Source organism: Pollicipes pollicipes, unplaced genomic scaffold (assembly GCF_011947565.3).
Source record: "Pollicipes pollicipes isolate AB1234 unplaced genomic scaffold, Ppol_2.1 Scaffold_6686;HRSCAF=7923_pilon_pilon_pilon, whole genome shotgun sequence".
In the NCBI taxonomy this organism is placed as follows: domain Eukaryota; kingdom Metazoa; phylum Arthropoda; class Thecostraca; order Pollicipedomorpha; family Pollicipedidae; genus Pollicipes; species Pollicipes pollicipes.
Window position 1 is genome coordinate 39921296 of NW_023596921.1, and position 21826 is coordinate 39943121.

The 21826-nt window shown below is 51.8% G+C and overlaps 3 protein-coding genes across 6 annotated transcripts; 2 read left to right on the plus strand and 1 right to left on the minus strand.

Annotated features, from left to right (window-relative positions):
- Nucleotides 1-55: 55 nt before the first annotated feature.
- Nucleotides 56-6799, minus strand: LOC119108309 (RNA-binding protein 28; the record flags this gene model as incomplete). The annotated part of the gene is made up of 10 exons (XM_037231885.1): nt 6751-6799; nt 5950-6118; nt 5360-5671; nt 4982-5152; nt 3805-3964; nt 2943-3396; nt 2354-2549; nt 1575-1792; nt 766-915; nt 56-160 (listed from the first exon to the last, which is right to left on the minus strand). Coding segments are annotated over exons 4-10 (1377 nt in total), but the record flags the coding sequence as incomplete, so codon positions are not given.
- Nucleotides 6800-7708: 909 nt separating this feature from the next.
- LOC119107104 (alpha-ketoglutarate-dependent dioxygenase alkB homolog 7, mitochondrial) lies at nt 7709-17937 on the plus strand. 4 transcript variants are annotated; one of them, XM_037230475.1, is made up of 5 exons: nt 7709-7945; nt 14985-15373; nt 16054-16227; nt 16627-16751; nt 17362-17937. In XM_037230475.1, exons 2-5 carry the CDS (start codon nt 15026-15028, stop codon nt 17531-17533), a joined length of 819 nt encoding a protein of 272 aa, XP_037086370.1. In that variant the 5' UTR covers nt 7709-7945; nt 14985-15025; the 3' UTR covers nt 17534-17937. The 4 variants fall into 4 exon arrangements, with proteins under 4 accessions (XP_037086370.1, XP_037086369.1, XP_037086368.1 ...); XM_037230474.1 differs by having other exon boundaries at nt 7709-7937; XM_037230473.1 differs by lacking the exon at nt 7709-7945 and adding an exon at nt 14344-14613.
- Nucleotides 17938-19507: 1570 nt separating this feature from the next.
- Nucleotides 19508-21720, plus strand: LOC119108310 (zinc finger protein 229-like). The gene is made up of 4 exons (XM_037231886.1): nt 19508-19777; nt 20688-21158; nt 21193-21510; nt 21550-21720. Exons 1-4 carry the CDS (start codon nt 19508-19510, stop codon nt 21718-21720), a joined length of 1230 nt encoding a protein of 409 aa, XP_037087781.1.
- The last annotated feature ends 106 nt before the right edge of the window (nt 21721-21826 follow it).

A 21826-nucleotide genomic window follows, 5' to 3' on the forward strand; every position in this document is an offset into this window, starting at 1 on the left:
TCCGCCCGGCAGCAGCCGCCCGCGCCCGCCTGCTGCCGCCACCGGCCGCCGCCGTCGGCGCCGGCGCCGCCTGCGTGTTCATCTGGCGACTCTTCTCCTCGCGGCGCCGGCGCGCCTCCAGTGCGGTCCGGTTCTCCACGGCGAACTCGACGATCGGCCGCTGAAACAGCGCGAGAACGTGAGGGGCCGACGCTGAGGGCGCACGCGAACGTGAGGGGCCGGCGCCGCGGGCGCGCGCGGACAGAGGGGGCCGACGCCGCGGGCGTGTGCGGACGTGACGGACCGACGCCGTGGGCGCGTGCGGAAGGAGGGACCGACGACGCGGGCGCGCTCATGAGGAGACGCTCGACTACACGTGACTCAACGATGACCGAGGCCCAGATCCACGGCTGGTGGAGGACCACGGCGAGCAGACCTAGCGCGCAGGCAGCCAGCGGTCCATCGGACTCATCAGTGACACGCGCACCTCTGTTCTCCGGCTGGTCCTCGGAGTCCCGGCAAATGCCAGGTGAACTTAGCAGCAAACATCGAGACAAACAGTCAACGGCCTGATCATATCGCTGCTGAGAAGACAGTCGTCTACTTATGCGATTACGCATTAAACTGGGCGGATGATTGTGCAAACGAAATCTCCCCAGGGCCGGTAGCTTGGACCTGGGTCGGCTCCCGGCAGTGGGCGGTCCTCCACGTGTTCACTAACGCATCATCGCCGTCCAGAGTGATACCAGTGCAGAGACCCAGCGTCACAGGAGCGAGGAAACGTACCCTGTTTTGCGTGAATATCTCCGGGTTATTGTTGATGTTGCGCAGCGCCGCCAGCGACTGCTCGTGCTCTGCGAAGGTGACGAAGCCGTACTCCTTGGACTGGCCCCGGGGGTGGGAGGTCACGTCCCTCCTGTCTCGCATCACACGAGCCTGCCAGAGAGGGCGCCCTCTTACTGAAGAGCAGTCGCCAATTCACTGGCGACGGCAAACAATCAACTGGCGCCCGCTAGCGAGCAATCCGTGCCAGGGAATGCAGTCTTGCTTCACACTGTTTGCCAACCCCGAACATTACGGTACCAGCAAAATATGTAACATACTTACGTTAACTTCTGACTGTAAAGCAGCATCGCATCATACAGCGGTCAATAAAAGCAAACGACAGCTCTTCCAAAAAAACAAAACAAAACAAAAAAGATAACGTTTTTGAGCATGATCAAAATTAATGCAATGAAGATTAAATCGCCAACTTATGTCATGTTATGATACACAACTTGGGCCGAAAAGTCGGTGCATTTCTCCCTGCAGCCTCCTCAGGATTTGGCGTTGGTAACTGTATTGACATGGGCATAGGATATTTAATTTACCTCACAAACGAGTCAATCATCGCTTCATTAGTGCTTGCTGCACTGCCTGCTGTGTGTCAGTAGCGCGCTACACTAAACCAGCTGCCTGCCACAACACACCAAATGCAAAGCGAATCGTGCGACATTTGCAGCCACCTAAGCCGCGCACGACGAGCCGGGCCACCCCTCAGCAGTGTACGGCCGCCGCTGGCATGCGGCCGGCCGCGCCCGGCGCGACGGCCGCACCTCTGTGATCTGAGCGCCGGCCGGCGCGCCGCTCTGGAAGATCTGGCGCAGCTTCGCGTCGTCCACGTCCGCCGGCACGTTGTGCACGCACAGGCGCACAGTCGACACGAACATGTTGAGGTTCTTCAGCATCTTGGTCTTCCACTTCTCGAGGCCGACCCGCTTGTTGAGGTCGGCCCTGGAGACGCCCTCGGCGGCCCGGCTGCCCTCGCGCACCACTGGGGGACGGCAGCGAGCGCTGGGAGGCGTCCACACGACAGCTATCGATGCCGGTCGGCACGTGGCGACCGCGCTGATCACGCTCTCAACAGAGAAGTTCAATGTCCAGATGTTTAGAGAGACGCATTGACAGTAAGTAACAGTATGAACCATGTTTAGACTGTGTCACTGACTACCAGTGGGACAAGCAGCCGAAGCGCTGTTAAACATTCACATTATCCTTATACTAGCGAGGCCAATAAGCTTCCAAGCAGTGGACTGCAGCTTGTATGGATTGCTTGTCAACTGGCCAGCCACTTCTCGGGCTATTCTTGTACTATAAGACCAACACGATTCGTCTTGCGTCATACTCGCACTCGCATAAACGCATTCGAACTAGATCGATGGGTGCGCTACTTGAACCACAAATCCCAAAAAAGCACGGCAAAATTTGCGCCCTATTTCCTGATGCTGAGCTGACCACCTCGCACGACACATCCTGGTAACGATAGAACACGCGCAAAATCCGCCACGCCGCGTACACCAGGAGAAGCACGTGCGACACACCCCGGTCTACTTACGTCCCTCGCGCGCCAGGTAGAGGTTGCGCCTGTCCTTGCCCTGCACGGCGCGCCCCTTGTCGAGCTGGCGGCGCTGCTGCAGCTCGCGTCGATCGACGGCCGGCAGCACCTCGATGCGCCGGTCGTCCAGCGTGAAGCGGGCGGTGTTATCGGGGTCGGCGGCCGCAGCCAGCGCCGCCTCCGCCTCCGCGCCGCTCTGCAGACGGCGGACGGTGAGCCCGGCGGACGCCGCACACACGTCAGCGGCCCGAGGCGGCTCAGGGGCCGGTGCCGGGGCGGTGCAGGACCGGCGGTGATTATACTGTGTGCCCAACTGGACAGTGGTCACACCCTAACTGTCTAACAAACCACTCCGGTGTACACGGGAGTAAAGATCCCGCGACGACCCGCACGACAAATATCTGCGCTTTTTAGCTCTCCTTTACAGCTCTGCAGCCGGTAACTGGGGTGGGCAAGCGTTCATCGTACAGCTACATCCCAATCCAACGCCCAGCTATATGTTGGAAGACGATGACACTTGCCGAGAAGCAAGAATGGCCAGGCTATCCCTTCACTGCGGTCTGTCCACAGCCCCGCAGGCCGTCCATACCTTGAATTGTACGAAGGCTGTTCCACGCGGGTGCTCCGTCAGAGGATCGATGCAGATGAGTGCGTATTTCACGCGACCAAACTGAGAAAACAACTCCTTCAGTGTGTTCTTGTCCGTGTCGAATGACATGTTTTTAATGAACAGCGTGGTTCCTTCGCTGACGTCGCTCTTTCTTTCGCGTTTTTGTTTTGTGAAGTTGGCTTCTACTTTAGCCGCACCATCGTCCGACGCATTGTCTTCTGCGAATCCATCGTCACCAGGAGAGTCGTCGTCGCTGTCTTCACCTTCCACGCCGGAATCAGCGTCAGACCCCGGCTCGGAATCGCCGCTTTCAGCGCCCTCATCGCTCTCTTCTTCACCCGAGGAGGACCCACCCTCTTCGTCTTCTTCCTCCTCTCCTTCGCTTTCGTCATCAGAGGAGTCCAAAGCGGCGGAGTCTGGTTTTTCGGATGACCTGAAACAGCGTGGAAATACCTCACACGTGCCCCGCTAAAAACCACGAAGAGATCCTGCACTGAGACGGGGAGAATGAAAGGGGCTCATCATACAGACGCTCTCTTATACAATTACTGAGCAGGCTTGAGAATCGGAACCGGAAATCAAAATTATATATACCACAACAGGGCTTCAACCTACCAGTTCTTGCGGCAATGTTCCTGATGACATGATTGCCAAGCGCGCCTTCGCCAAGCGCACCAAATGCCAGACAGACGCCTCCGCAGCGGCACATGCGGTCACACCTGAATGGGAGGGGTGCGACACCGGGAGCGCTTGGGCGGACGGAGCTGTGTCAGATCTGTACAACACAGCACGTGTTGCGCATGCGATCCTAATGTTACCCGCGCCTGTGTATTTTTGGCACCTGTGAGCGATGGAGCCGTCGTCTTCCTCTTCTCCGCCCTCGCCTTCTTCGTCGACATCTTCGTGCGTCCTCTTGCGTCCCTTGCTGCTGTCTGGAGCGGGTTTCTGTGCAGCCTCATAGCGCGCCTTGTCTACGGCCCAGTCCACCACGATCGGGCGACCTGGCGATACAATGTCATGTGGCGATTGGAGCGTGGCCGAAACTCGGCGGGTTCACGAGGCCTTGCTACGATTTAAGCACTTAAAATACAAGCGGATTGAAAAAGGAATTTGTATTTCAGCACTTTAAATGGAGAGTTTTACATATGTATGAGGTTTTCAACTGAAACAGCAATCTTGAAGACCATTCGGTGCAGTTCACAGACCTTCTCATCTTAAGACCTGAGCCCTTCTTGTTTCTGCGCTATACGCCCGGGAAGATGTGCACTTCTTCGGGGAGACTACTTCAGAGTCACCTAGGTATCCACAATGCCACTGAAACGCCATTCAAATCCTGCCACTCCATTGGGCATGCAGCGATCAAGGCCAAGAAAAAATGTACTTGTTGACCGGTTCATATCTGGCGCTCGTATGCACGATTTCCAGATCTTTCAGGTCAATGGGCTCTCAATGTTGTGCAAGGTACGATAACGTAATCAAACAATGACGTATTATGTGGCATATTTACTTAACAGAGAAATCGTGTCATCTGGGGCAGCCTTTTCCACTTACAAGCATAACAATAGTCACAAGTGAGCTTATTTCATCACATCTAATGCTCGCTTCATTATCTCCAAATGTGGAACACTTCCTTTTATGCTAATTACTAAACACGTTTTAAGATTAATCTTGCTCTGGCGCCGTGGGACAGTTCGTGCCCCAACCGTACATTTACGAGAACATGATTCCGAGGTCCTGTCGCTAGACGCCGCGGGCCATTTTGCGTGGGTACTTTATATTTACGCATTAACTGTACAGTTCCAACCCCACAAATGTACCTCGAACCACAGCATCCTCTAGTCTCGCTTGAAAAATAGTCAGGTGAATTTGGGTAAATAATTAGTCACGAATTTCATACCTAATGTCACGCCGTTTAAAACAGAAGCCGACAAAACACTGGGCCGGAAGCTGCACACAAACCCAATGTTTGGACCATGGTCAGAGCTCTGCTCACTGCACTGTGCCTTCACCTGCCTTACCCAAGAATGGTTTAGTATTGCGCTTTCTGATGGCCTCTTCCGCGTGCTTTTCATGCTTGTACTGGATAAAGCCGCATCCAACGAGCAAGTCCATTAGGCTTCTTCAGCAGCTTTACTTTCTGTGACAGGGCCCAAGGTCGCAAAGTGCTTTCGAAATGACTCCTCTGTAACCTGGTGCACATAGTATGTTACCATTGGGATCACATCATTATACCATGGGTATCACATGTGGTGCTACAATCTTTACCACATAAGCAGTTGAACAATACCCCACATAGACTGTCAGCAACTCAAATCAATGGGATAGATCACAACCATGTCACATGAAAGAGTGCAAGCAGATCTTATCAAAAATGTGAGCAAGATGCATAGTCATACCTTGAAGGACAAATTTCTGACAATGAGTCGGCCCTTTTTGTTTGGAAGAGCATGGTGACTGAATGCCTCCGCAGCCACAACCGCTTGCCAGTTTCTGCTTTTTGGGAACAGGTCTTTCCTTTGGTTCAGGATTTTCAGAGCTTTTTTGTGTGACTTCATTTTTATTCTGTTTTTGTTTTTGCTTTCTGTTTGAAACAGACACTTTAAGTTTGTTTCCCCTAATGGTGGCATCTTGCAGCTCCTCAGCAGCTGTGTCAGTATCTTCAGGCAATGCATATGTCACAAATGCGTATGCAGATGCCTCATCTTTCGCTGAAACAAACGTGTGTCAAAATGGGAGTAGAGGTGATTTTCATTGACTTAAAAATATATCTGGCATGATTCATATGACTCCTACATTCTACTGCATCACCATGGAGATACAACTACCCAAAAATGTGTGAAACAATTCAATAAAAGATCAAGTAATAACTGCCAACAAATAAATGGCCATGGTTAGCCAATAGCATGTGGCATACATGAAACTAGGCCAGAGAGGCTTAAGGAAAGAAATATAATAAACATAAATATGACACCAAAACAATCATTACCTTTCACAACAAAGCATTTCTTGATTGGTCCTGTTTCACCAAATACATCTTCAACTTCTGCTCTGGTAGCATCCACAGGAAGATTCCCCACATAGAGGGTTGCAGACTTCACCTTGGAGGCCATCACAGCTTATTGTAGCATTTGGTGGTGACTTAGTTAATCAAATGGCTATGAGAAAGGGAAGATAATGTCAGATGTGATAAAACACATGACATGTACAGGATTGCATTCATTGTTAATCCAACTTGTGGTTATGCATATTTGTGATCTGATCATAAGCACACAATCAAAATACAAAAGCCAAGAAGAATTGCACATTTCTTTGTTGTTGGAAAGTATGGAGAAGAAGAAAACAACCCCAGAAAGGGAGAGTTTGGTAGCCCTTCTATATCCAACATATCCAGTGCAATATTGGGTTTTTCAGTCCGGAGCATTGTCCCCAGCTAAAGCGATCTGATCGCTCAGGCCATAGCTGACAAGCACAACAGGCAGTATTTCATCTGAACATATTCTTCTTTAGTAAGGTAAGCACCTATATAGAACACACCCTTTAGAACAATACAGATAATATGAACTTAACGCTTGAGAGATTAACGCCTAACGATTAAGATAAGCAGTGTGGTGGACTGGGTGAGTGCGTGGTAATTTACAAATGTAACCAAATCTGACTACCATATGCCAATCAGATTTGACAGAATGGTGCGTTACACAGATTTTCCATATTTCTTCAACATTCATCTCAGTGTGCCACTGTTGACTGATTTAAATGAGATCGAGAACCTCAAATCCCCAATACGCACGTGGCGGTCTCAAGCCCCTCCAGCTTGAGCACGCACGGGTTTGGCGCAGGTGACGGCAAATGTCAAAGGAAACCGGCGTCCCAAGAAGAAAGGCCCCAAATTTATCATGACGTAAATATGACGCATTTGGAAATAGTTTTACGAAAGGATTGAAACACGACACTAGGATCACTGTGAAAAGATTGTGGTTCAGACTTTCATCATCATATCGTGTGTTGCCTGTGCATGACTTTGTGATTGTGCACATGCTGTTGGTGTCGCACGCAGTATTGGCTTGCATGGTGGCTGGTCGTGGACACCATTGTTGCTGCATGCTGCATGCCCTTATGATAGCTCTCAAGGCTTCATGCTGTGTATGGCTAGTTGCCAGCTAACGAGTCCATCGCATGTGTTGCGGAAAAGGAGCGTGTAGTTCGACGGTGTACTACTTTCCGAATAAACTACAGTTTGACAGTTTTCACAATATGGTGTGTTGGTATATGTACAGCGTTTCGGCCAGCAAAGTCCCGGGCTGTTGTCATGTGCTGCTGAGTCACGAGAATAGCTGGATGCTGTTTGGCGTCGAACCACGTATGTTTCACAACAGGAATTCTCTTCTTGAAATTGGTGGGATTCGAGCCAGGGTCTTCTGATGGTGAGAGAAGGACTTGAGAGTTCTACCAACTGAGCTAGCCGGGAGGGGAAGGCCGTTTAGATATTAGCCTTCTAGACGACGGCAACAGTTTGAGCAGTAATTATGTCAGACGTTGTTGGCAACCCGGGGCGTTATTTCGAAATATAATGTATCAGTGACGTCATTAGACCACAACCTTGGCAAAATAACAACAGTCAAAACGGACCGCAAAGAAAACGAACTTCTCAAATACAGCGGAAACTGGCGAGGCTGTGTCGAAAAGTAAGCATTCATAAACAAAAAGTACTTCTTACATCGTTAGATAGCGATTCGCGTTCGAGTACTGCTGAAGCCAACACGTTCCGGCCGTCTGGGGTGGCGCGTGTTGGTGTCTGGATAAGTGTAGAGCATTTTTGACAGGCCATACGAACGGTGGAAGCGAGTTCTGTGGGGTCACATTTAATTTACTTCTGAATTTCTTCCTGTTTCAAGACTTCGGGTGAATCTCAGTGTAATGTTCTTTCTTCTTGGTGGTGATGGAGTGAAGTGAAGATGACTGGGCCGAGCCGACCCGGTAAGCGAGTGCGTACAGATTAACTTTTCTTTTCTCAGGTAGGGGGGGAATCCTCAGGCTCATACCTGAAAATAACACTCAACTCAGGGAAATCATTCAAGTCCAAAGGTTGGCCATGGATCCAGATGTGCGTGAGAGGAGTTCTGGGAGGCTCTGAGAAGGTTGAAAAGGCGAATCTTCTGGCTGCAGGCAGCCTTCTGATAAAAACCAAAAAATCATGGACAGACTGAAAAGTTCATGAAAAACAAAAAGTTTGGGAATGAGGAGTGTGAGGTTGTTCGGGAACAAAGAATGAACACATCCAGGGGAACCATCATTGCATATGACCTTGTAGATTTGTCCGAGACCGAGATTGTGGGATGGCTGGGTGAATTTGGGGTAGTGGGTGCTCGGAGATTCACCAAGAGGGTGGATGGAAAGATGGAGAATACCCCAACCATACTTTTGACATTTGACAGGTCCTCATGCCCAGCCAAAATGGAGCTAGATTACATCACATACCATGTCCACCAATATATCCCCAACCCACTGATATGTTTTGGTTGTGGCAGATTTGGCCACACTGAAACAAGATGCCCTGGTGATCCCCTATGCCTTCGTTGTGGGAAAGGAAAGCATGAAGGGGAATGTGAGCGCTGGTGTGTGAACTGCAAACAGTCAGGACACTCATGCATGGCCAGAGAGTGTGAAATATGGAAAAAAGAAAAGGAGATATGTAAGATTAAAACTGAACAAGAACTCTCATACCCTCAGGCTAGAAGGCAATATGAAAAAGAGCATGACCCCCCTGTCCTGAAGTCATATGCTGCAACTGTCCGGCACCCAAGTGTGGCTCCCACTAACAAGCAGCATGATGACCTCAGGGAAAAAGTAGGAAAACTGGAAGAAAAGGTGGGTGAGATGATTGCTCTGCTTCAGCAACTGCTGATGAAACAAGGTGCCCAGGGGAATACCAGGGGGAGGGATGACAGTACCAGACCTGTAGGTAGACAGGATGAGGAAGTTGAGGTGGATGTTATAGCGGAGGGACAGAAGGACACTCAAAAAGATGAGCAGGAAACCTATGAGAGGAGGAATGATGGAGAGGTTCAAGTGATGCAGAGAGATGATGTAGAAAGTGAAAGAGTGGACAGGGAGATGAATCATATGACTGTGGAGCATAATGAGGAGATGGAGGGTTGGCAGAGAGCATGTAGGGCAAAGAAAAAGGACAAACAACAATGTAACATATCTGAGGTACCTAATGACACTACCCCATCACCAATGATTAGCCGAGCAGGGAGATCTACGGAGAGGCCGAAGAGAAACTCCAGCCAAAGGAGGTCATGGAAGGAAGACTAACTAGTATTGAAATGGAGTGAACCACGTTTCTTTCTTCTTTGTTAATAGCTGAATAGTTTGTTGGTGATTGGTTGACAGGTATGTTGAATATTTGAATGAATAGGCCAGCAAATTCAGACGTTCTCCACGTAACTGTTCTCGTGCGGAGGGCATACAGAGGTCGGTGGTGTTTGTTTTCATAGTTATTTTAGGACCCTTAATGCCGGGATTGTTATGCGAAATGGTTTGCAAAGTTGAGGGAGACTTAAATAACGAGTTCATGGTGTTTTTCGGAGGCAGCTGCGTTTTCGGTTTGAGCAGAGGTCGCCCGGTTGGGCTAGTCCCAGCCCACTTGGTTCTCGGAGGTAAGGTTAAACATCCAGGTGCGATACCTAATTCGGGTCAGGGGGTGGACGAGCTGAGGTTGTTTGTCTCGTGGAGGTCACCCTTCGGAGGGTGCGGGGTGATCCTTGCCGGGGGCAATGGTACAGGCGCTATTTCCACTCGACCGGCCGGAGCGCGTCTGGTTCCGACCGCGGGGTTGGGGCTGGCTGGGGAGGGGAATAAGGGAAAGGGAAATGTGTATGTACTGAGATGTTTTGTTCGCAGTTACAGGACAAGTAGTACATACCGATGTTTGGCATATTTATTAATTATTTATCTGATTTTTTCATGTTTTTGGTGGCGGTCCTTTGTTGGATTTCGGCGTTCGGGCTGCGCATTGGTTGTATGTTTGTGTGTGGGGATATGGTACGCGGTACAGGCTACTCGCGTGATTTTCTGATGTTCAAGTTTAAAAGTTCAATAAATGTCGAACTGTTGTCGGCGTGTGTGCTTGACTGGACGGAGTCTGCAGTCTAAGGCAACAATAAAATGACTTTCAGCATTATGCAGTGGAACTGTAGAGGTGTGATTTCAAAGTGGGCGGAGATAAAACCACTGCTGCTGGCAAGACCACATAGTGCCGTATGTCTCCAAGAGACACACTTCCTCCCTACTGACCAATATGATTTCAGAATTCCCGGATATACTCTTTATAACGCTTATTCTGACGCACATATTAGACGAGGCGGAGCATCAATCTACGTCAGCAACGACCTACCTCATTTTCAGGTCACACTAAATACTAATTTTCAGGCGGTGGCATGTTCGGTGACAATGGGGCATTCTCGTATTTGTGTTTGTTCTTTATACTTACCACCAAACGAGAATTTGACGTACCTTGAACTGAACGACTTGGTTACACAGCTACCGCAGCCGTATATCATAAACACGGACGCCAATAGTCGGCATTTCTTATGGGGTGCAGACCGGTGCGATTCTCGTGGAAAGGTGTGGGAAATGATAATACGGCAACATGCCTTAAAAGTGATGAACGATGGTTCCCCAACCAGAATGGACGAGTACACAGGATTATGGTCACATATCGACCTGACTGTGACGTCAAGCAGTGTGGGACAATTCATGCATTGGCAAACGGACACTGACTTACACTCCAGTGATCATCTCCCAGTTTATATTACATATGATAGGTATGGAGATATTCCACCACGACGTGACGAATTTACTGGTTGGAATATTAACAAGGCGAACTGGTCTGAATTTACTGACAGATGTTGTTTGCGATTCAATGAAAGGGACGGTATGCAAAACTACCAAAACATTACGAAGGTTATGCTGGGAGCAGCAAAAGAAAGTATTCCTCGGAAAATCAGAAACACCAAATATAGCTGCCCCTGGTGGACTGACGAGTGCAAGGAGGCAATTCGGGCAAGGAAACGGGCGCTCAATCGATTCCGACGTTCGCACACACATCTGCATTTATTGGCTTATAAGGAGGCGAAGGCGAAAGCCAGAAGGATAATTCGTACGGCAAAGAAAGATTCGTGGGAAAAACTATTGCATATGTTCAATGTGAATACGCCGATACAACACTTATGGGACATCATTAGGAAATTTACCAGAAAGGAGCGATTTGCGAGACCCTTACCTGTTCTGAAGGTGGCTGGTAACATAATTGACGACCCAACTGAAGTTGGAAATATCTTCGGACGGTTGTTTTCTGACATGTCGTCCTCTCGGAACTACCGAGCCACTTTTAGAGAGCTGGAATGGCAGATGATGGATCAAATGCCGTCATTATTTCTGACAATGAGGAGGTTTATAATGATGTATTCACGATGACTGAGCTACAAATGTCTATTGCTAAATGCGGCAATACATCCATTGGACCGGATGAGATACATTACGCGTTTTTTAGACACCTACCTGATGAACAATTGCATTCAATTTTGGAAATGATGAACTGCATATGGTGTGGAGGTGATATCCCTGATGAATGGAGACACTCGATTATTGTTCCTATTTTGAAACCAGGCAAACCTAGGGAAAACCCTGAGTCATATAGACCAATTCAGCTAACTTCATGTTTTAGCAAAATAATGGAACGAATGGTCGCCAGACGGTTATCCTGGTTTCTTGAGCGGAACAATATGTTGTCTAAATATCAGTGTGCATTTAGGAATGGAAGAAGTACCACAGACCATGTAGTCAGGCTGGAGTCCGAGATTAGAAAAGGTTTTTTCTACAACAAATATACCTTGGCTGTTTTTTTGGACCTTAAAAATGCATATAATCTCACGTCTAAAGTTGCTTTGCTCACAAAATGTTTAATATGGGTTTTAGAGGACGCCTTATGTATTTCGTTAGATCGTACCTTGATAACAGAACCTTTCAGGTGCGCAATGGAACATTATCGGATACGTTCGAACAGGAAAACGGCTTAGTCCAAGGAGGAGTTATATCCCCGATATTGTTTAACATCATGATTGATGACGTGTGTGGAAATGTCCCGAGTGAAGTGTCCCGAGCGCTGTACGCTGACGATTGCTCTCTATGGGTGCAGGGAAGGAGAATTTTTCATCTAGTTAATAAAATGCAGGGGGCGTTGAACCATGTGAGTGCATGGGCTGATCGGTGGGGTTTCCTTTTCTCACCTCACAAATGCAACGCAATTGTATTTCGAAGGTATATGAAGGCAAGAGAGATGACGAACATACCTAACTTACATATATATAACCAGCCGTTAACATACACCGACACCGTCAAGTTTTTGGGAGTGATGCTGGACTCTAGGCTGAACTTAAACACGATGATGCAGTACATTAAAACAAAAGCTGTCAAAAGGATATCAATATTAAAATGTTTATCTGGAAAAGGCTGTGGCGCAGATCGTTCTACACTATTGAGAATATACAAAGCCATGATAAGACCGATATTAGAGTACGCATGCCAAGTTTTTGATGGTCCCCGTAACAAGGCAGTGGAAATGATTGATGTCATTCAAAATGAATGCATTAGAATTGCTACTGGAGCCTTTAGAACTTCGCCCATTCTACCATTGATGGTTGAAGCAGACATACTTCCCTTGAGACTGAGGAGATGCGACTTGTCTCTCCGTTATTCCCTGAAGATACTAAGTCGAGAGGATCATCCATGCAGAAAACTTATGGCCAATGAGGCTGCGTTACATGAGGTAGAGACTGGATATATGAAAAGGATTTCTGGTTTCCCGCTATATGAGAGAATACTTAATATGTGTCATGAAACAGGATTCGATTTCCCAGAAGAGGTGACCTTAAAACGCAGCGTCGTTCCGCCATGGAGATTACGTAAATGTACGTTGATAAAGTTGACTAACAGGAGCAAGAGAACGCTAGATGAAGTGCAAATTCAATGTGAGTTTAATGATTTGAGAAGCAGGTATACAGAATACGAGTTCATATTTACCGATGGAGCAAAAAGTGCAGACGGAGTTGGATGTGCTTTTGTCCACGGTGAAAGACGTCAAAAATTTAAACTTCCTGAACTTTGTTCGATATTTATAGCTGAAGGATTCGCAGTATTACAGGCTCTGAATTATACACATACAAATCGCATCCTCAAATGTGTTATATGCACAGACTCCTTGTCCATTATAACAGCCCTGGGAAATCCGACTTCTGAAAACCCGATCGTGATCCATTTACTAGAGACGGTCAGTCAGCTTATTGAAATGGGCAGTATAATCATTGTCCTCTGGATCCCAAGCCATAGTAATATACGCGGAAACGAGACAGCGGATGCACAAGCAAAGATGGCTATAAGATTGAATGACGTGTGTAATTTTCAAATGGGTCCTAAAGATTATTTTCCTAAAGTGCGTCGAAGTATTCGTGAATTATTCAACAAATATTGGACAGATTACAACCCTAGGACTAATTTAAAACGCATCAAAGAAGAGGTAGGAGACTGGGTCTCCTGTAAGCGAGCAGTCCGACGCGAAGAGATAGTGCTGTGCCGGCTGAGACTTGGGCATACTCGCTATACCCACGCATACATGATAGATAGAAACCTCCAACCTGAATGTGAACGATGTCAATGTCCATTAACAGTGTATCACATTCTTCTTGAATGCCCCGTATATTTTCACGAAAGACGATCATTGGTAACACTATGTCAACGGTCCGGAACACAATTTTGTGTGAGGTCGCTGGTAGGAAATCAATTCCCGGACATCATTGATGGAGTGATGAAATATTTGCGACACTGCGACCTACTGAAACAATTGTGAAGTGCTGCCTTTGCGTGCGGGACAAGTGCAATTTTGCTTTGCTGTCATTGATTGCTGCCATGCTGTTTATACTATATTGTAATTGTTTGAAATGAGTTGTTTATTCTATGTATAATTTAAGCTTGCGTGCATATCTGCGTACGATGTCTGACTGGATGCTTGAGAAATGTGAGAAGCAAGGAAGTGGTATAGGAATTATGTGTAGCAAATATGTGTATATGTGTGATACGTGGGTGTGTGCGTAAGCAGAGGAGATAACATGAATGAGGTTTGAACGAGCATGGTGAAGACAGATGAATGTGCGTGCATGCGTTAGAGTACACGGCATGGCAGATATGTGAAATTTCCATCTGGTAAATGCTTTGTTAAACGGCAATGTTGTGACTGCCGACTGACTGATGACTAACCTGCAACGTCTATCATGTGGGGAAGCTGCGGTTAAAAGAAAATGATAAAAAAGAGCCTGGCAAAAAAACCGGACTTTTTGTTCTCTTGTTTTAGTTCACTAATCAGTTTATGTATCTGAACATTTAACACCGAGTTTTCTAGAAACTAACACCGTTTACTGCACCTCCTTGCTACACCACTATCCTGCACGAAAATTCCTGACCAGTGCGACACATTCCTTCTATCCTCTGTCGCGCTTAGTTACCACCTGTGCTACCAAACTTGCAAGACAACACTTCAACGATGGACGCCTGAGCCCAAGAGGCTATGCGCCCTTAAACAACAACAACAACAACAGTACTTCTTACATCGTAGCGTGGGGTCGCTTATAAACTTGGGAATCGCTGAATGGTCGCGACTGCAGTGTATACCATCGTTACTGAATGTGAAATGAGTGATTGTAGATTGAGACGGTCATTGCGAAGGATAAAGATGACACTGCCAGGTTTGTTCGAGGGGAGGGGGGGGGGGGAAGAAATGCGTTATAACGTTACTTCAGATGAGTATGCCTAAGACGGCAGGCCAGCATTAATACTATAAGTATTTTTTCCTGGCCATCCTTCGAGAAGCTACATGCATGGCAGACTGACATTGCTTTTGATGTGTGAGGGTAAAGCCTCACATGTTAATAACATTTATGGCACTCACAGAGATTTGATCTTTCTCAGAGGCTTGATGTGCTGAACCAATAAGTAGAAAAGCTGCGGCCATGGTACCGTACTGTCTCTTGCATTGGAAGAGATGTGTTTTGACAAGCTTTAATGGAAGACAAAGATTAGGAAAAAGGCTCTTTAATTCTGTGAAGCAAGGAAATGAACAAGTTGCACGTTCTTCCAAAGTGCAATGCAGTAATGCACTACACCATGAAAAGAGCTATCAGGCAGATCAAGGCTCCCTCGTTCTTCATGGCAACTGGTCTAAGGAAACCAGGGCTACCGTGCTGCAAGATATGCTGGTTTTTAACGATTTCATCACTGAGTCTGAAGAGGAATGTATCATGGGAGAAATTGGCCCATATTTGAAGAGGATGAGGTATGAGTTTGACCATTGGGATGATGTAAGTATCAAGTGCTGGTGATGTGATGTAACCTTGAAACAGTGATGAATAGTATGGGGTTTCATGCTCCTGGGTGCGTACCAACTGTTCCACCAGGTTCTAGGCACCTCAGAACAGTTTCTCATTGTAGACCTTTCCTCATGCTTTTCTAGGTACCAGTTTTGTGAGATCATGCTGTGTGATGAAATATAATGAAAGCAATAACATTATGGTTTAACCAGTGGCAGTGTTTTACCAAAGTGTTTTACCACAGTTGGTATACAGTGTGCATTACATTGTCCACCACAACCATTTTGTTGGATCCATTGTGTTGGAGTTGGTTCAAACTGGTCTCATAGGTCAATGTGACACATCCCCATTAATATCCCTGTTCTGGTCCCTGTAATGCAACATCTTCCCCTCCTCTCCCCTCTCCCACCATCTGCCTCTACCAGCAAGTGGACTTGCTCGGTCCTTCTGGTGGCTAGTTCATGTGACTGGGTCCAGCCAGACCAGATTAGTACCACCTGATTGGCGGCGTGAGGAGTCCGCCTTGGGCGTCTCACGATCCGACTGGAGCACATACCTCGGTCCGACTGGTCTCCAAGCCCTCCCCGTGGCAACACATGCCAACCAGCGACGGCAGCGGCCAGCGGTGCGCCGTCGACGGCAGCTTCATCCCGACGCCGGCCCTGCTGCAGGCGATCCATGGCTTCCGCGAGACGGAGCGGCCGCAGTGGAACCCGGAGAACGCGCGCGTGCTCGACCGCGTGCGCCGGCTGGCCTTCCCGGTCGGCACGGCCCAGTTGCGCCACGTGCACGTGCTCGACCTGGCCGGTGACGGCGTCATCAAGCCGCACGTGGACAGCCGCCGGGTGAGCGTCGCGGCGGGGCGGAGAACGGCGAGGCGCCAGCTGAACCCATGCTGGCTTGCCGTGTTTGTGCCGAGATGGGTTCGTGATATCGCCAAGGGCTGATCACTGCTACTGAATGAAGCCATGCAGTAGCGTGTCTTCGTGCTAGTGCTGGCGGATGTGGAATCTGATAGTGTCAAACTGTCTGTTGGATGCCACTTGGATAGCTTTTAGCACAGGCTGGAGCAGATTCTACTTACCACGCCGACACAACTCCCCTGGCGGCTCATCACGGCATCATAACTTTATGGGTGCTCCGCCGTGTCCGTCGCCACACGCTCATGCGTCGCTAGCAGTTCGTCCAGAGCCGTCGGCCGCCAGTGGAGGCCGACGCTGAAGGCGCCGCCACCGATGTTGCAGTTCTGCGGCAGCGTGATCGCCGGTCTGAGCCTCCTCTCGGACGCCGTGATGCGGCTGGTCAGCTGCGCCGAGCCCGAACGCCGGCTGGACGCCCTGCTGGGGCGGCGCTCGCTTTACGTCATGAGGTAAGGCACCAGCTGCCGCCGGCTCCCCTGGTGCAGTGGTCCGCCGTCTTAGGTGGTGCGGCACCGTCCGTTCGCCACCGGCCTCCGCTGGCATGCCGCGCCACTCACCGCATGGTCGTGCGGCGTGGGAGCTGCGCTTTGTCGCGCTCACCCAGATGCGGACAGATCAGCGTCCCTCTCGTTTCTTCCGAAGTATGAAAGGCCTGTTCCCATGTCCCCAATGCTTACATGCTTTGACCCTGTAGCACATGTTACGTTTTTACTTCGTTCCTTTGTTTGCCTCGTTTTCGCCGCAGTTTCAATCTAATTCCAACACGCTGGAGTGCGACGGAAGAAGCTGACGTTTGGCTGAAAATGGATGACTGTCTTGCTGTCCATGGCTGCTGCACCTGTATATCTTTTATGAGGGCAGCGGCGCCTGGGAATCTGGAGACGGGCGCCGGCGCCGCTGGGCCAGCGCCTGCGTCAGCGTGACAACAGTACATCTGACCGGGCCCCAAACGCTCCTCACATCTCGTCCGCTCGTGCGCGCGCCTGTGTCAGCGTGACCCCAGCACATCTGACCGGGCCCAGAACGCTCCTCACATCCCGTCCGCTCGTGCGCGCGCAGGAACTCGGCCCGCTACGACTACACGCACGAGATCCTGAGCGCGTCGCTGTCGACGTTCGCCGAACGGCGGGTGCCGCGCGGCCGGCGGGTGTCCGTCATCTGCCGAAACGAGCCGACGGCCGCCGACGACGACGGCGACGGCCCGGCGCCCGGCGGACCGGCGGCCAGCTGATGGCAGATCGGCCGGCCAGGAGCGGGTGGCGGTGTAGAGTCCGGTGGCAAACACTGATATGATGCAGCCACATGTGATGTCACGGATCAAATGGCATGTGTCAATGAGACATTGGGCATTGGTTCATGACTTTATCATGTCATTATGGCATGCCGATGTTAAATATATGACATACGTTGTGACATGCTGTATGCTGTGCCACAACAGGGCTGTCTTTTGGCCTTCGTGGTCGTTAGCGTGTGGCGAGGGTACTTGTGACGTCACGGTTAGCAGCTGCCTCGGGCCAGCGTTTGCCGGTGAAGAACGGACCTCTGTTGTTACGGTGAACCCATGTGATACGAGCTGTGCTCGCCAGTGTGTGAAGTTGCGGCGGATGTGAGCAAATAGAGTGTGGTTTGTGTCAACTGCATCTTTCTGGCTCGGGTTGTATTGACGTGATCCCGGGCTGTATTTTGCTTTCTAAAAATAGCACCGCCATTTTCATGCCCACGAATAGGATGCCCAGTAACGTTGAGTAACAGAAGCGTCATCAGACGCCATTTATATTCCAATATACTTTCATTTTTTATTTATGACTGCGGTGACGCCATGCACAAGACAGGGCCAGGCGATGGCACCAGAAACTAGAACATTTGGCGAGGTGCATGCGCTGCGAAACCACTCCAACTGAAGAACAACCGGATGTGTTATAATAGTCCGCCTCCGTCTCCCCTAGTTGGACATCCTGGGGCTAGTCAGTAACTGTGGCAAGTACCTGTGACAGCAAACTCAATGAGTATTTTATGTGACGAGTAGGATGCGGGCTGGAAGGACGGCTGGTACTGTTTGAGAAGTTACGTCGGTTAGTCTTGATTTCGGTGGGCCTGTTAAAGCGCCGTTCCGGCGGTGTAACGGTTAGCATGTGGATCTCGTTACGTGACAAACCACACGCTCGGTTAAGTCTCAGGTACATCTCCTGAGTCTCATTCCCAGCGATGTAACGAACCTGCTCGCCGGTGAAGGGAAACATCCATCGTTGGTGATCATGACTTGGTTTCCGCATTATTGGCATCGCATTTTAAAATTCTGCCGTGCTATTTGGCTAACATCCAGGAAGGCGAATGGTCCTATTGTTCGCGCTCTGCTCTACGACGTGGGTGGTGATGTCAATATCCAAGAAACTCATCGAGCCCAGCGCAACATAAGTGAATGTTCCATGCAAAGGCATAGTTTGCAAAATGAGTTTGGGGTGTGCGTGAGGGGGGGGGGGGGGAGCTGAGCAGTGAAGAATGACCCACCCTTTCCACAAAATATTTCCACGGTTTCTCCCAAATTTGGCCCATTTTTTCTCAAAGTTGGGGGGGGGGAGCCCGAGCTGGAGGAGCTCTCTCGCCTATTCAAAAGAAAATAAAGCCCGGGGTTGCATGGAACAAACATGTAATGCAAACGGATCCACATCGGAAGTCGCCGTGCTCCCCACGCTCGTGTGACTCTGCGATCAGCAGGGCTCTACAGTTGCAGAGCCATGTGTGAAGTCCAGACTTCCAAACGGGCGATGTTTAGAAGTCGGGAACTTGCGCTGATCGATGCAAGCAAGCGGTAGCAGGCCTTACGTTTCGCCATTCGGGCCGTGCTGAAGTCTGTGTTTACACAGCGGGGAAAATAGCGCTGTGCCAGACACCGGGCACGCTACATAAGCAAACCGACGGCTGACTGTCGGCACTGAGCTGGAGTCTGCCAGCAGTGACCAGCTGCGTTGTGGTCTGCGCCGTCACTACGACCGGCGTCACGCGGATCTACTGAACTGCCACGCTGCCCCTGACTGATGCTGGTGGGAGACGCACTGCCCTTCACCGTCGCTTGCGATGGGCCAGCAGCCGCCGCGAACAGCGAATAGCTGAGTCAAACAGTGCACGTGCGAGATATCCGCTGCCACGCGAGTCACCGGACGTGCCCTCCCGATGCGTGACTCCCAGTGAATGGACGTCTGGAGCCATGGCTTTTCCGGCGGACGACGGCCAGCACCGGGCGGCGGTGCAGCCGGACCCTGCAGCCTCGGCCGCCCCCGACAGCTCGCTCTGCTGCGTCTGCGCCGGCCGGCGGCCGGCCGACTGCTGGGACCTGCAGCGCACGGTGACGGACACGGCGCACCAGTCGCTGGCGCACGTGGCACGACAGCTGGGGCTGTGCGCGGCTGCCAGCGGTCGCCCGCTGGTCTGCGGCCAGTGCGCCGGTCTGCTCAACGGCTACCACCGGCACCGGAACGCTCGCGGAGCGGCACAGAGATGAGCTGCTGCTGCGAGCCAGCGCAAGGGGCGGCGACGGCGCCCCCGCTGGCCTTACGCGAGCAGAGCCGGGCGGCGGCGGCGACGGCTCTGCACGCCCCAGAGCGGGGGACGAGGACTCCGCAGAATTTCGCAGAGCCAGCGGGGCTGATGAGGCTGAGTGTGCTGCCGGCAACGCCAGCGTCCGTCTCGCTGTTCCCGAGCAGGACGTCTGCGGCGGTAGCCTGCTCCCGGAACCCCAGGGCAGCGGCTTCGGTGCGGGGACCCTGGCTGCCGCACTGAAGCGTGACTGCCAAGCGATTAGCAGCATGCTCGCCAGTGCGCCCGACCCGACCGCGGATGGCAGAAGCGAAGCCAAGCCAAGTAAGGACGCCAGTTCTCCAAGTAGGCCAACTTCTCCTAGGATCTTGGGAGCCGAGCAGCGTGCATCACGGACATCCAAGCGAAGGCAGACCGGCACCATGACCGGACCAAGAGCGAAACAGTCCACGAGGAAAAAGCTCCGTTTGGGTAGCCAACTAGTGCAGGTGGAGAACCGTGCTGCGGAAGTACCGGTACCAAACGAAGCCGCTCTCCAGGCTGGTATCGCTGGTGTCGCTGCACCAGCGGTGCTCGGTGTCGCCGCATCACCGGTACTCGGCGTTTGCACACCTGGTGAACAGCCACTACCCAGAATCCATTTGACACCACCTGCCAATGGCGGGGAAAAGTCTGGCCTTCCTGGCGGTGCCAAAGAGCAGAGGCCACCGACCGATGACAGCACAGTGCAGATCGCACCGGCCGAGGGAGCTGAGCTGCAGTCACCGAGCGAGGTCCCGGACCATGTGGGAGCCTCCTGCGATCCGCCAGGCGACGTCCGGCCTGCAGAAACACCCGTCCTAACCTGCCAGGCCCGCTGGGACGCCTCGGAGGAGACCACGGCAGCCGCCGGCGCCGCGGGTCAGGTAGCCGGTCAGACTCGGCCCTGCCGCACGCCGCTGGCGGACGACGGCCTGCGCTGCCTGTGCGGCAAGCGCTTCGCCAAGGCGTCGCAGCTAGCGTCGCACCAGCGCATACACTCGGGCGAGAAGCCGTACGGTTGTCCATGTTGCGGCAAGGCGTTCCGGCTGGCCAAGTATCTGACCAGCCACCTGCGCACACACACCAACGAGCGGCCGTACGTGTGCGCCACCTGCGGGCGCGCCTTCAAGGAGCCCCAGACGCTGCACGTGCACGCGCGAGTGCACTCGGGCGAGCGGCCGTACCGCTGCGCCGTCTGCGAGCGCTCCTTCTCACAGAGCGGCCATCTGAAGGAGCACCAGCGGGCGCACGAGGCCGCGCCGCCGCTGCGCTCCGCCCACTGTCCGCGGCAGTTCCCGCGGGCCCGTGCACCTCCTCGGTCACGTAGCCGAGCAGCACGCCGACTCGCGGCACGTGTGCGCCACGTGCGGCGCCGAGTTCGCGCGCTCCTCGTCGCTGCGCAAGCACGCCGTCACGCACGCGCGCCGCGCGTTCCAGTGCGAGCTGTGCGGAAAGCGTTTCGCGTTCGCGTCCGAGCTGCGCGCGCACGCGCGCGCCGTGCACGAGGGCGAGCGGCGCTTCATGTGCGAGCGCTGCGGACGCGCCTTCTCGCAGGGCGGCCACCTGAAGACGCACCTGCGCACGCACTCGGGCGAGCGGCCGCACCGCTGCGGCGTGTGCGGGCGTCGCTTCGCGCGCCGCGACGCGCTGACCGTGCACCAGCGGCGTCACGCGGACACGCGGCCGTTCCAGTGCGCCGGCTGCGGCCGCGCCTACACCCACCGCTCCGGCCTGCGCTGCCACGCGCGGCTGTGCCCGGCGTCCGCCCGCGCCGCCGCCGGCGAGGACGCGGTGCGCGGTGGTGGTGAGGACCCCGTGATTGAGGACGCGTCGGGTGCAGCGTATCTCGGCTGTGCTGAGTGAAGCGCGGCGGGACGTATGCGTGTGGTCTGACATGCAAAACCGGGACCGGGTGTGGCCGCTGGTCGCTGCGGCCTTAGATCACGATGATGCCTCCACTGACGTATCA